Source organism: Hemitrygon akajei, chromosome 9, assembly GCF_048418815.1.
Source record: "Hemitrygon akajei chromosome 9, sHemAka1.3, whole genome shotgun sequence".
Taxonomy (NCBI): domain Eukaryota; kingdom Metazoa; phylum Chordata; class Chondrichthyes; order Myliobatiformes; family Dasyatidae; genus Hemitrygon; species Hemitrygon akajei.
The window spans coordinates 80,315,344-80,330,638 of record NC_133132.1 but is presented as its reverse complement, the minus strand read 5'-3'; the positions used below and the strand labels follow the sequence as shown (position 1 = coordinate 80,330,638).

Below are 15,295 nucleotides of genomic sequence, written 5' to 3'. Positions count from 1 at the left end.
GCCAATCTGTCCAAGTCCTTATGTAGATTCCCTACTTCTTCAACACTGCCTCCCACTCCACTAAACTTGGCAATAATGCCATCAATTCCATCATCTAAATTATTTACTTATAATGTGAAAAGAAGCTGTCTCAACACCTACCCCTATGGAATACCACTAGTGATGGGCATCCAACCAGAGTATGCCCTCTTTGTTCCCACTCTTTGCCTCCTACCAGTCAGCCAATCTTCTATCCATGCTAGAATCTTTCCTGTACTATCATGGGCTCTTATCTTGTTAAGCAGCCTCATATGCACCACCTTATCAAAAGATTTCTGAAAATCCAAGTATACAACATCCACAGACTCTCCTTTGTTTATCCTGCTTATTATTTCCTCAAACAATTCCAACAGATTTATTAGGTAAGACTTCTCCTTAAGGAAACCATGATAACTTTGGCCAATTTTATCATGAGCCTCCAAGTACCCTGAAATTTCACCCTTAATAATGGACTCCAACATCTTCCCAACCATTGAAGTCAGGCCAACTGACTTATAATTTCCTTTCTTCTGCCTTGCCCCCCTTCTTAAAGCGTGGAGTAACATTTTCAGTTTTTCAGTCCTTTGGAACCATTACAGAATCTAGTGATTCTTGAATCTTCCTACATGTGAGCTGTTACTCTAATTATTAGATTATTATTCTCTTGATGCCCCCAATTTAATTTTACCTGGGTTTCTTCATGCCATACTTAGTCAAATGCTGCTTTGATGTCAGGGCATCCACTCTTATCTCACTTCAGAAATAAGTGATTAGATGTTTAGATCAAGGCTCTGATAAAGTCTGGCATCAAGTGGTTCTTGTGAATGACTGTGCATCAATGAGCAAGTTATTGGCAATTAAATGCTGCTTGCCAATAACATCTTTCAACACTACAATTGACAGAAGAGTTCACTGATTTTCATGGACAGGGCAATAATCACACCATCATGAAATTGTTAGTATTGTAACTGATGTTTCCCCTGGCTGGGAGATGGTGTATGAGAGGTCACAGTGTGAGAACATGAGTGATGAGATTATGAGAAATTTATTCACCCACTGGATGGTTAAACTGTAGAATTATCTACCAGAAAAGGCTGTGGAGGAAAAGTCACTGAATATAATTAAGTATTTCTAAAGGAAAAAACATTCAGGGGTACAATATGATAGAATATGGCTAAACCGTCAGTTCCTGCTCAAATATTTCTATTAAAAATGCTTACTTAGTGGTGCAACTAATTCTAGTGTGCAATTTTCAGAATGTTATCCAGTCCTGTACCTTTGCTATATTCAGAGTTCATTTTGTGACATTGCGTGGATTGCACTGAATAAGCAGAGGACAGACATTTGTGATGATCATACTCTCAGGAAGAAGAGAGATGCTTCATCCAGTTGGCATTTCTAGCTAAACATTGCTGCAACTGCTTCAGTTTTGTCCTGGGCAGTCTAATGAGTACAGGGGTATTCTTGAAGCCTTTGCCTTTTATGCATTTAATTATGCAAGATAAGACCACTTTTTAAGATCACTTAGCTCTGTCTAATGCATATTGCTTTTCCTATGTAGAATGCCTGTCTCCTGTGTCACCGTTTTGCAAAATTGATGCTGTTTTTTTTAATATGTCTGAAGCTGCCGGCTTGGAGGCAGAATGAATGAGGTGAAATGATTTATTTATTTCTGGCATGATGCAGCAAGGGATATGCTAAGCCATGAATTCCACATTCCTGCTATCTAATCTAAATTATTTCTTCCTTATAATATATGCAAGTATGCAGTACACAGAGCTATCCCATTTCCATTTTTCTCTATAATGTATTCTCTCACGTGTCAATTAATGGCTCCATGATTTAGTGCCATCACTTGTACATCTTTGGAATGTGGGAAGAAATCAAGTACTCAAGGTATCATTGAGCTTACAAGAGAACTGCAAACTCCACTTCAATATTCAGCAATGTTTTATATTTTAAAACAATTATTAATAGATTTAGACACCTGATAAGATGACATCAGTGATTACTGCAATTCCATTTGGTACTTACATTGTCCTCCTGCTACCCATTTGATTCCAATCCACCACAGGGTAAACATTGTGAAGTGATGATATACATGTAGGAAGCTGACCTGGTTGAATTTCTTCCTTAGTATAAAAAATACTGTATCCATGTATTCAATTCCTTTTGAGACATAATACCACCACAAGGCCGAAGCTATCTGTGGTGGACAAAAACTAGAATTAAAACAACTTTTGCAATGACAAAAACTAAATATCACATTTCATAATTGACATTCTGTAAATACTGTTAAAGGTAAATAACATGAATTTAGTCACGGTATCTCTTGGGCTGTTAGATCTACTAAGCACTTGAGAATGCAACCTTAGTTTTCACAATCTCTCCATATAACTTAATCCTTATTCAAGTATATGCAGGGTACATTCCTTCTTGGGAAAATGAATTTTTTCAAGCCACTTGCACTCTCATCTTCTAGCCACAAAGGTCTGCATTCAAATACTTTCTTCATTATTTTCTGCATTAATTAAATCATTTTGATGCTCCCTGTATGTGGACTCCGTATCTCTCTGGGGATTACCTTTTTACCATTTAAAAAGTATTCTATTCTATCAATCTTAGATCTAAAGTGAATGACCTCACATTTGGTTTAAACAAAATCTATTTGTCATAGGCTTGTACTTTAGCACGAGTTATTTATATCTCTCTGTAATCTTATATTTTAATCTACATTGCTTATAGTGCTTCTGCAAGGGTGACTCGACAAATAGACAATAGACAGTAGGTGCAGGAGTAGGCCATTCGGCCCTTCTAGCCAGCACCGCCATTCACTGTGATCATGGCTGATCATACACAATCAGTACCCTGTTCCTGCCCTCTCCCCATATCCCTTGACCCTGCTATCTATAAGAGCTCTATCTAACTCTCTCTTAAATGCATCCAGAGACTTGGCCTCCACTGCCTTCTGCAGCAGAGCATTCCACATATCCACCACTCTCTGGGTGAAAAAGTTTTTTCGCATCTCTGTTCTAAATGGCCTACCCCTTATTCTTAAACTGTGGCCTCTAGTTCTGGACTCACCCATCAGCGGGAACATGTTTCCTGCCTTCAGCGTGTCCAATCCCTTAATAATCTTATATGTTTCATTCAGATCCCCTCTCATCCTTCTAAATTCCAGTGTATACAAGCCCAGTCGCTCCAATCTTTCAACATATGACAGTCCCGCCATTCCGGAAATTAACCTTGTGAACCTACGCTGCACTCCCTGAATAGCAAAAATGTCCTTCCTCAAATTTGGAGACCAAAACTGCACACAATACTCCAGGTGGGGTCTCACCAGGGCCCTGTACAGCTGCAGAAGGACCTCTTTACTCCTATACTCAATTCCTCTTGTTATAAAAGCCAGCATGCCATTAGCTTTCTTCACCGCCTGCTGTACCTGCAGGCTTGCTTTCATTGACTGATGTACAAGAACACCTAGATCTGGTTGTACTTCCCCTTTTCCTAACTTGACTCCATTTAGATAGTAATCTGCCTTCCTGTTCTTGCCAACAAAGTGGATAACCTCACATTTATCCACATTAAACTGCATCTGCCATACATTTGCCCACTCACCCAACCTGTCCAAGTCACCCTGCATTCTCATAACATCCTCCTGACATAATATAATATAAATATAATATAAATAATGTCTGTTGTCATAGGCCTACATATCTAGGATATAAATGCCATAAGATCAGCTTTGCACAGCAGTAGCACAGTACATTAATAACATGACAAACATAAATTAAATTAACATAAATTATGCATTGCTTTCTATATCACCAGCTACAATCTTTACTTACATGATAAAGTCAATGACCAACATGGATCCTTGCAGAAAACCTGTACAATATTGCTGGTGGAACTGCCCACATCCAGGCAGGTGGAGACAGCTACCTCATATTCCTTTGACTTGATTATTGAAAAATATTGTAAAAGTAGATACCAATTTCTGACCTGCTCTTGTATCCACTGTATTTATGTGGCTGCTCCAGTAAAATTCCTGGTCCTAACTGAAGACATTTACAATAGAGATCCTTGTAACTCTAAGAGTATTTGGTTAGAATCTTCCTTGTTGGAAATAGGCATTGTCTGGCAAGAACATGAGAAACCAGGAGCAGGGGTAGGCCATTCAATGCAGTGCCAACAATGCAGTCTCCTCTACAATGAGGAACCTATATGCAAACTGGATGATCACTTTACAGTTCACAAGAGGAACTGAGATTTCAGTTTCCTGTTGTTACTTTTCCATCCCACTTCCACTCTAACCTCCCAGTCTTCAGTACCCTACAATGCTTCAATGCTATCTAATTTAAGGTGGAGGAGAAGCATCACATCTTTCGTCAGGTTACATTACAGCTGCCAGGGTTTAGTGTTGAATTTATCAATTTCAGGTTACTGTCTTATATTTTTCTCCATGGATATGTATGTATGTATGCTTCCGTTTCAATTTGTTTTACTTTTCTATTCTGTCTCCAAATGCTGGTTTAAAAGACATTCCATTCTCTTTTCCCATTTTCTCTTCTACCTGGACTAAGTTAGTTACTCTTTTTCAGTTCTGATGAATGGCCCTTGACTTGAAACACTTACTGTTTCTCTGCCCACAGATGATACCTGACATGCTGAGCTATTCCAGCATTTTCTGTAATTCAGATAGAAATCATCTGGTGCTTTACCATGAGTTAGTGTTTTATTATTAGTGAATCTCTCTTACTGACCATTAGTTTCCTTGATATCCAGAATGCCATTCTGTTGCTCCAACATAAAATAATGACTCAAATGGATCATATGTGATGTACATAGTTTCTCACTTTAATTTGTAGTAATACCACCATTCATTTTCAAATGGCCCCATTGTTCCTGACCACAATGTTTTTCCTAATGTAATTGTGAATATTGTGTTGATATTGAAAAACTTAAATTTATTTTATATTGACTCCTTTATGGCTCTCATTTACTGGTTTGACACCTTTAGCTCTTTGCATTTTTCCCCTGTTGACAGAACAGGTGCTAGTTTATGCCATCTTGTCTGCTTTCCATTGTCTTTTGTTGTTTGTAATAATCTGTTATAGTCCTCTTGACAAATAGAGCTCCTGTCCATTTGGAATATAATTGCTTTTGTAAAGCATCAAATTTATCTTTAAAAGTTAACACTAAGTTACAACTATAACATCTATTAGCAGATTTGTCTAGTAGGCTGATAAATAAAAGCAGCTCATTATTCATTGCTAAATCTAAAATGGACTTGATAGTTGTAGGAGATACTATAAAAAAAATCGCCCTAACACAATCAGAAATTCACTACTTTTCAGCTGAACCCACTCTAAATGAAAGTTAAAATCTACTACTAGCATGAAGCCTATATAGAAACTCTAATCAAAATTTTAAATATCTTTCAATTTCTCAATTCAACCCATCAAAGTTCCACTGTCACCAGGCTACTATTTGATCACTATACATTGAGGTAAAAGAATTGGGGGAAAAAAGGAAAAAGGTCCTTCTACAATATAATTTAGGAAGGTTTCAATGTCCTTGCATGATGTTCAGCAAAAATGTCTTAAAGGATCAGTGACTTTTCTTTTGTAAATGCAACTCCAGAATACAAAGGATATAGAATGACATAGAAAGGATATAGAATATATTTGTTAAACTTCTGGCTAAGATGTGGGCATGCTCCTACTTGATAGTTACACTTTTTTTTAAAAAAAAGAAATTCTCAGGAATTCCATAACAAAGCTACCTACCCGCACTTCATTGACGTCATCTGTATAATCAACGGTCTGACAGATATAACTGTATCCTGCTGCTCGTGCAGCAAAGAAGAGCTGTAAAGAAAGATAATGGCCATAAAGAGTTAACATGATAAAAATGATGGCCATGCAACTTGACTAGATCGCCATAAAAAAGGATAAAGAAAGGATCTTGAGTTAGATGTTACTCTTGTGGCTAGATTTGCTGCATAGAAATCACTGCTGTAAGTTAGCATTTCAAAAACGTTTAATTGAAATAACTCTTGCAATAAGCCTGAACTACCTTATACATTACTAAATTTGTTGGCAGCAATGGCTATGCATTTTCTACATTATTAGAGATGACATTTCAAAACTATTTCATTGGCTGTAAATAATTTTGCAACAGTTTAAGATTGTGACTGGCACAAAATAAAACTATTTAACTTTACTTTCCAAATTTACACACAAATTTAATTCTATAATTTATTATTTGACAGTCATGAAGTATTACAATTGGGGACTATTTAGCACCAATGACATTTCTAAATTCTAGATCTAGTACTGTGTAATGAAAAACACTTAATTGATGATCTGGTAGTTTAAGGGCCTTTTAAGGTAAAAATAATATTTTTATACAAAGAGAGGTTGAGCGAGTACAGGAGGAGGAGGGGTGACTTGTTAAAGATGTATATGATAAGAGGCACAGATACAGTGGACAGCCAGTGTCTTTTTTTACCCCCAGGGCAGCAATAGCTAATATGGGAGGGCATAATTTTAATGTGACTGGAGGAAAGTATGGGAGGGTGTCAAATTGCAGGTATTTTGCACAGAAAGTGATAAGTGCTTGGACCGAACTGCCAGGGGTGCTAAAAGAGGCAGGTACATTAAGGACATTTAATAGACTCAAAGCACATGAACGAAAAATATGGAGGGCCATGATGGAGGGGAGGTTTAGACTGATCTTGGAATAAGTTAAAAGGTCAGCACAATATCAGGAACTGATAGAACAGCATAGTACAGTAGAAGCCCACGTTCTGAAGACTGGAAATGATTTTATTCAATCTGAAATCAGAGTCTTAAGTCTGATATAAAAAAAATACAAAAGCATGAGATACAAGCTGCCTGCGGTACATTAAAATATAAAACATATGAAAGTAAACTGACAAAAACCATCCTGATAAAGGGTCTTGGCCTGAAACATTGACTGCATATTCCTTTCCATGGATGCTGTCTGACTTGCTGAATTCCTTCACCATTTTGTGTGTGTGGCCTTGGATCTCCAGCATCTGCAGATCTTCTCATGTTTGTAAACCAACAATAGTTATTTTTTTAAAGATTCAATATAAAGTTTAAAAATAATATACATTTTTGTGCGTCAGGGTGTTGGATTAGGTTGGAATTCTTCTTTTGGGTTGGCATGGGCATGATGAACTGAAAGATCTGCTCCTGCATCATAAATTTCTATTATTTCATTCAGCTGAATGGCAAATTTTTGTGGTGCAAATACAATGTAACACAAGTTTTCTTCAATTCAAATTAGAACCTACTCACAAACCTAAAAAACAAAGATTTACACAAAACAGCAAAATGCAATTAAATGATATCTTATAATTATAAAAGGCTAACCTCCTTAAAGATGTAGAGATTTAGTATAACCATTCCGAAGTTATAGAAAATTAGCATAGATCGTAACTGAAAAGGCTCCCTGTTCTTCATCCATTTTGGGCCAAGCCAAACAAAGAGGAGGTAAAGACTGCTCACAGCCAATGTAGGTAAGGGAGACTGCATCAAAGTCCAATTTTCCACCCGCTTGTCTATTAAAATAAAGTGGCGAAAGGTGAGTATTTTTGAAATGCATATAAAAAGACAGTTGGAGGTAACAAAGTACATAAAAACTCTACAGCCTTCAACTTAAGAGCTTTTATTTTGGTATGCTTTAATTCAGGATCTGGAAAGCCAGCATCTGTAAGCTTACTCTATAGTTTACTTTGCTAATCTGGTTCCATTATCTCATCAGCAGAATTTAAGACCCATGGGCCCACAAGACTATTTTTAGAAGTGAGATTCACTTAGCTATCTGAATGTCAGGAAATGACACAGATGCTGCTCTCCTCTAATGAAAATTGAAAGAATCCCATAGATAAAATCATTGTCTATACTTTTACTTTTGTTTATCACAAGTGGTAGTATGGCAGCTCTACAGTATTTGCTGTTCCTTTTAATTGACTGCACATTAATGCAAATAATTTAGCTGCTTCAGTTATTGAGAATATATTACAAACAGTAATGAAAAGCTTCAAATGAATCTTGTCACTGTTTAAATTGGAGAAAATCTAATTATTTAGTGAAAACTCCTTTTCTAAAGTAAATCTTATCAAATTGTTAAACATTTGGTTCATATAAAGCACTCTTGAATAACATATGTGACAGATATGACCTAGGATGGGATAACATTGAGAAGTGAAAACTTCATGCTGTGAAGTTAATTTGATTCAGTTTTAAGCAATTTATTATGCACCTGGTGGCAAATTATGCAGCTTCAATCCTGACTTCCAGTGCTGTCTGTGAGGAATTAGCACGTTCTCCATGTGAATTTTCTCCAGGTACTCTGGTTTCCTCTGATTTGGTGGGTTAATTGGCTACTGTAAATTCACCATAGTAAGTAGTGATAGAATTTGAAAGCAACTGACAGGAAATGCAGGGAAAATAAAATGGGATTATTGGAGGAATATTATAATTGAGTGCTTGATATTGGCAGACTCACTGGGCAGAAGGTCTTGTTTCTGTGCTGCACATCTCTGTAGAAGACTCCATTATGAAAACAAATCTTTTCAGAAATGTCTAAGAAGGTGGAAGGATCTCTGTTGAAAGTAAGTAAAACAGAATCCAGCATGGCTGAAGCATTTTGTTCGTCTATAGTTTTTCAGAGCGACCTCTATTTACTTAGCAGTAATGCTAACCAAAACTCCAGCATTACTGAGTCATTGCTACATGGTAGACTACAGTTTTCAGACAAGTCCAAACTCTTGATCTTCAAAGACCCTTTTCCCCAAGTAGCTGAAAACATTGGTGCAATGAAAACACTGGGACGTTGTAAAACCAAAAATCAGTGTTCTTGTTTAAGCCTGTAAAGTGCCCAAAGTCATGTCTGGGTCTGTACAGGTCTCTCACTGACACAATATGAAACTTCACAGAGCTCTTTTAAAAAGCTGTTACAGGCACAAAAGATTATTAAATCTGTTAAATTACAATCCAGGTCCTTACTTTCAGATTTGAGGCTAGTCACATTTATGCACAAGTTCTTGAGGAATTCACAGATGTCAAAGTGAACAGGGATTAAGAATGCAGCAGGTCAGGCACCATCTATAGGGAGAAGCGCTGTCGACATTTCGGGCCGAGACCCTTCGTCAGGACTAACTGAAAGGAAAGATAATAAGAGATTTGAAAGTAGGAGGGAGACGGGAAAATGCAAAATGATAGGAAAAGACCGGAGGGGGTGGGGTGAAGCTGAGAGCCCTCTGATCTTCTATCATTTTGCATTTTCCCCTCCCCCTCCTACTTTCGAATCTCTTACTATCTTTCCTTTCAGTTAGTCCTGATGAAGGGTCTCGGCCCAAAATGTCAACAGTGCTTCTTCCTATAGATGCCGCCTGACCTGCTGCTTTCCACTAGCATTTTGTGTGTGTTGTTTGAATTTCCAGCATCTACAGATTTCCTTGTGTTAGGGATTAAGTATGTCCAGGTTCTTGATTTAGAGGAGTTGGAAATGTTAACGTCTGAGGCAAAGGTGTAAACTACTAATTTTTTGTGGAAAAAATAACTTCTCGTATATTTTTCTGAATAGCTTGGAATGTTACCTTAACGGTCAAGTTTCACAAACAGATATCTAGCAGATGTAATATTTTCTCATTCCTCTTTTCACTTATTTATTAAGATGTTACATATTATTCATATTTACAGGTTTCAGTTATGCCCTACCCACAATAAATCATACTCCTAAACCAAGTCTGCTATAGGCCCTACGTACAAGCTATCCCTTATTGGTGGATAAGATTGTTACTGATAGTACTTGGGGCAATGTCACCAAGTTAGGCCAGTGATCAGACACTGGATGATATCAGCATTTAGACAATTCATTGAGCAGATGAATGATTAAGTTAAAAACAATTAGGACCTCCACTTGAAGAGACTGGGGTTTCTGTGTCAATTGAACTCTCTAATTACTTGGAACTTAACATTATTTTCAGCTTCATTACTTTTCTAAAATGCAATCATATATCATACTAATAACAGGAATGAAAAATTTTGTGGTGTGTAATATGAGCACAATAGCAAATCTAAAAAATTCTATATATATTAAAAAGAACAAAATGGACCAGCACAACTTCACCTGCAATTAAGACCAATTTTACTGATGGTGTGCAAAGGGGAAACTTAATCCATATGCATAGTGAATCTTATAATGGCTAAAGAAATAATGAAATGAGGTAGCTGGAGGAGGGTAGAAGACAAAGGGAAGTATGATGATTATCCTATTTATCCTGCTTCAATGAAAAGAAATCTGAGCTCAGCAAATTACCCTGGTGATGGGGAATGCCAAAAAATTACAAGATGCTTGATCCAGACTATGTAAATGGAGAAGTTGCAATGTTGTAAAAGAAAGAACTGAACTTCCCTCATTTCACGTTGCTGCCTTAGTTCTCAATCTCCCTCATTCCTCTTACAAGGCTATTCTGCTGAATGCTTCTGCACAATACCATGAAGTAGAATCATTTGAAGAGAAACTAGAGATGAAGCTGTCAATCCGTTTTCAACTTCAAATTTTAAAAACTAGAGTGTTTGTGTTTTTACACTCTGACCGTTTCATTAGGTACCTCCTGTAACGTGTGGCTATTTGAGTTACTGTCACCTTCCTGCCAGCTTGATCCAGCCTGGCCACTCTTCTCTGATCTTTCACATTAACAAGGCGCTAACACAGAACTGCTGCTCACTGGATGTTTTTTGGGGGGTTTTTTGCATCATTCGCTATAAACTCTGGACACTGCTGTGGATGAAAATCGCAGAAATTTAACAGTTTCTGAGATATTCAAACCATGCTGTCTGGCACCAACAATCATTCTACAGGCAAAGTCACTTAGATCATATTTCTTCCCCATTCTGATGTTTGGTCTGAACAACAAATTAACCTCTTGACCATGCTTTTATGCACGAGTTGCTACCACAGCATAGACAGATTAGATACTTGCATTAATAAGTAGGTGTACATAATAAAAAGTGGCCACTGAGCTCATTTATTTTTGGGAAAAACTTACATCTTGGAAATTACAGGAACAGGTGTATTCATTTTCATTCAAACACTAATGACCATGTTAAAACTCCAATAACTTGAAATATTTGGAAAAACTGATAGCTTGGTATCTGCCTGACGATGTGACATTTTCCAAGTTCTTTTTCAATTCACTGGGTTCTCTGGAAAGTTTATTATACTGTACAACATCTAAAAATAATTAAATGGAATAACATTATTAGTATAGAAAACCTGTCAGTTCAGTACTAAAGTTCTCAGAGTGCTAGATTAATGGAGCTTAGTCTACTTTGAAAATCACATCAACTCCACAACAGAGTTCCAAGAAATACTGTGTAATAAGAAGATATCCAATTTTTTACATTTTTTTTAAACAACATAAATAAATAGTAACCAAATCCCAATTGGTAAATGTGATCTGCTCCTGCAATGGCTATCAGATTAGTAGCCAAAGGCCAGGAATTACTATCCAGAAACAAGCTGTGAAATTTCAATTCAGTACATAAATGCAAAGAAAAAGAAAATTTACAGATTTTTTTGTTCTGGTGAAATCAATGAAGATCACTAAACTACCGGTAGTCAATTTTGTTCATTCTTGGCTTTCAGAGGAGGAAATCTGCTATCATCTTTATGTCAAAGCTGCAGTTTTAAAATGACCATTAATTACTCTCTGAAATAACTGAACAATTTTAATTGATGCAAGTGAATGGCAAGTCATTGGTTTTGGACATAGAAAAGCTGTTCCTGGCTTGTCAACTTTGCAAAGCCCTTCTCACAACCATCTGGGAAAAGTCTAATTTGGAAGTGCTGCCTCACTGGCTAGTTGATCCTGGTATTTACATACTCATGAATCATATCTTTACTGACAACACACTGGGCTCCTTGATCACAATTGCTGTAAACATCCTGTCCTGTCCATGGAACACATCCATCTGAAGGACAGTCCGGGTGGAAAGGTGTGGCCTTTGGAAGCCTCAACATTGACTCCAAACCCTATAAAGTCTCCAAGATGATCAAACAAGTCAAGGAAGCCCATTCATAATTACTACCTCCTTCCTCTTTCAGTTGATAAATCAGCATTTCTCCATGTTAAATCTGGAAGAATCACTAAAAAGAACAAACATGCAAATGTGAGAGGGGTAGCTTGGTAGCAATATCCAAATGTGGCAGGCTAAGTAATGAAAGACGCGTCTTCTAGACTGAGTTCTTGGCTTACAGCAAGAGAATCAACCCAACATTAACTTACTTGATTTCATCCTCATCAACTGAAATATTGCCAATGCATCTATCCATGATACTGATGGTAGAAGAATCACTGCACAATCATTATAGTGTCAGCCCCATCTCCATACTCTACACCATGTGTGGTAATGCAATAATATTACTTATTAAAGACTTACAAAGATTTACGTGCTCAAATTTGGGTACTCTTGAGAAGTACATTGAACCAATTTGTAATATCTATACAATACACTCACTAAGACAACACCATCCAAACTCATGACTGAGAACAACTAGAAGGAAAAGAGCAGCAAAAGCATGACCAACTGGAAGGACTATAAACTATATGAATTATAGAATTTAAAAACTAGGCGTGGTGTTAAGTGGAATTAAAAAGAAACAATTCATTTGGCACAACATCCCGTGGGCATTAATTAAATTATGAAAGCCAAGAACTGCTGAGATTAAAAACCCTTAATTGTGTATTTCTCAATAATGTCAATAGGAGACAAGCACTTACAACACTAGAGCAGAGTATTTATTAAGGATTGCTATTAAAATACATTTCGGAAGTGTAAACTTCAGAAATTGTGCTCATAAGTCATGGAAACACACTCATACAGCACTTTTAAAAGGCAAAACATCCCAATATGCTTCAAAGGAGTATTGTGTTTTTCCACTAAATTCTTCACATTCTCATTTGCCCTTTCAAAGGTCATTTTCTCCAAAATACTCATTTCTTGTATCCTTGTTCACTTTTCCATTAAACTGCTCAAATTTCATTTTCCCTCCCTAACTCCCACATTAACTGTTACTTTTAACAATTCACTGATCCTTTTCCTGTAACCATCAGTCAGGTTTCAGAATCAGAATCAGGTTTAATATCACTGGCAAGTGACATGAAATTAATTGTTTTGTGGCAGCAGCAATTGCAATACATCATTAAAAAAAACAAATTACAATAAGAAATATTTTTTAAAAAATTAATGAAGTAGTGCAAAAAGAGAGCAAAAATATATTGAAGTAATTTATATGGGTTCATTGTCCATTCAGAAATCTGACAGTGGAGGAGAAGAAGCTGTTCCAAAAGCACTGAGTGTGTGTCTTCAGGATCCTGTACCTCCTCCTTGATGATAGAATTGAGAAGAGGGTGACAGAGATCCTTATGACAGATGCCGCCTTTATGAGGTATCACCTTTTGAAGATGTCATCAATGCAGGGGAGGCTAATGGACAGTGCCCGTGATGGAGTTGGCAGAGCTTGCAACTTTCTGCAGCTTTTCCCAATCCTGTGCAGTAGCCCCTCCATACCAGACAACGATGTAACTAGTTAGAATGTTTTGCATTGTACATCTGTAAAAATTCATGAGTCTTTCCTGTCATACCAAGTATCCTCAAACTCCTGATGAAATATAGCCATTTTCATGTCTTCTTTGTAAATGCATCAGTATGTTGGGGCCAGGATAAATCTTCAGAGATGTTGACATCCAGGAACTTGAAACTGCTCACCCTATCCATTGCTGATGCCTTGATGAGGACTGGTGTGTACCCTTGACTTCCTCTTCCTGAAGTCCACAATCAATTACTTGGTCTCCCTGACGTTGACTATAAGGATTTTGTTATGATATTAATCAACCAACTGATCTATCTTACTCCTGTACACTGCCTTGCCATCACTTGAAATTCTGCCAACAATAGTTGTGTCATCAGCAAATTTTTAGGAAGCTTCCGAGCTGTGCCTAGTCACACAGTTGTGGGTGTAGCAAGAGTAGAGTAGTGGGCTAAGTATGCATCCTTGATGTGCACCAGCACTGACCATCAACGAGGAGGAAATGTTATTTCTGAACCACACTGACTGTGGTCTACCGATGAGAAAGTCAAGGATCCAAATGCAGAGGGAGATAGAGGACCAAGTTCTAAAGCTTGTTGATTAGTACTGAGGGCATGATGGTGTTGAACACTGAGCTGTAATCAACAGGTAGTTAAGTACTGCTATTGTCCTAGTGATCCAAGGTCAAGGAGAGAGAAAGTGATATTGCATCCACTGCAGACCTATTGTGGTGATAAGCAAATTGCATCGGGTCCAAGACCTTGCTTAGGCAGGAGTTGCTTCTGGCCATGACAGTAGGCTATTATGACAATTCCACCCCTATGACAATACTAAAATGGCTCTTTGACATAACCAATAAGTTGATGTTGTGACTTTGTTAAACTATTCATACTCATCTTCCATAAGCTGTTTGCAAACTCTGACATGGCTGACCATTTTTCTCCAATGCCTTCCTTTTGGTACAGCTTCACGGGACTGCACCCCAAAAGGTTAAATTTTATACATCTTGGTCAAAGAATTCCACCATCTGACTCTCTTTCCACTCATGCACTAGGATCACTTGCTAGATAACTAAAAAAAAGGCATGAGATCAAAGTGCAAACTCTGTTTCTCATTCATATCATCATCAACTCCTCAATATTTAAACTCGTTCTATATTGTCAGAATTTTTGATAGGACATGCAGTAATGTATGAACAGAAATTTCTTTCAAGCAAATACTTGTAAGATGGAAGCCATTTTCTTTAATCCCAACCAAAATTTTCAAATCCTAAGCATCAATATCCTATTTCCCTGGAAATTTTCTGTCAAACAAGACTGTTCCTACCATATCTGATTTTATGTTGAACTTTCAACTGTATACTTGTGCTGAAGCTTTTATTCTGCCTAGTTACTATGAATTAGATGATAGCAATAATTGGCACACCTCCCATTTCCTGCCACCTGCAAACTTAAAGTCATCCAAAATTCTGCTGCATTTGTCTTAGTTTACACAAGTCCAGTTCAACATCAGTCCTATTCTATATCATTGCAATGAAATGATTAAAAATAAATCGATTTCAAAATTTTCCATTGTTTCAAATTCTTCTCTTGGTGTATATAACTCCAGTTCTAATCTTCTATTGACCCTGTATTCTACCAATTAG

At 37.1% G+C, this 15,295-nt stretch overlaps 2 protein-coding genes across 2 annotated transcripts in view; both read right to left on the bottom strand.

Moving 5' to 3' along the window:
* LOC140733296 (SH3 domain-binding glutamic acid-rich-like protein 3) overlaps positions 1 to 15,295 on the bottom strand; it is a 234,651-nt gene that overhangs the window by 72,702 nt on the left and 146,654 nt on the right. The window lies entirely within an intron of this gene.
* The window catches only part of elovl4a (ELOVL fatty acid elongase 4a), a 62,176-nt gene that overhangs the window by 21,034 nt on the left and 25,847 nt on the right, over positions 1 to 15,295 (bottom strand). Inside the window, exons 3-5 of the mRNA XM_073056427.1 lie at positions 7,422 to 7,609; positions 5,808 to 5,888; positions 2,053 to 2,224 (exon numbers count right to left, since the gene is read on the bottom strand). Coding sequence (XP_072912528.1) covers positions 2,053 to 2,224; positions 5,808 to 5,888; positions 7,422 to 7,609 — 441 coding nt within the window. The remainder of the gene's footprint in view (positions 1 to 2,052; positions 2,225 to 5,807; positions 5,889 to 7,421; positions 7,610 to 15,295) is intronic.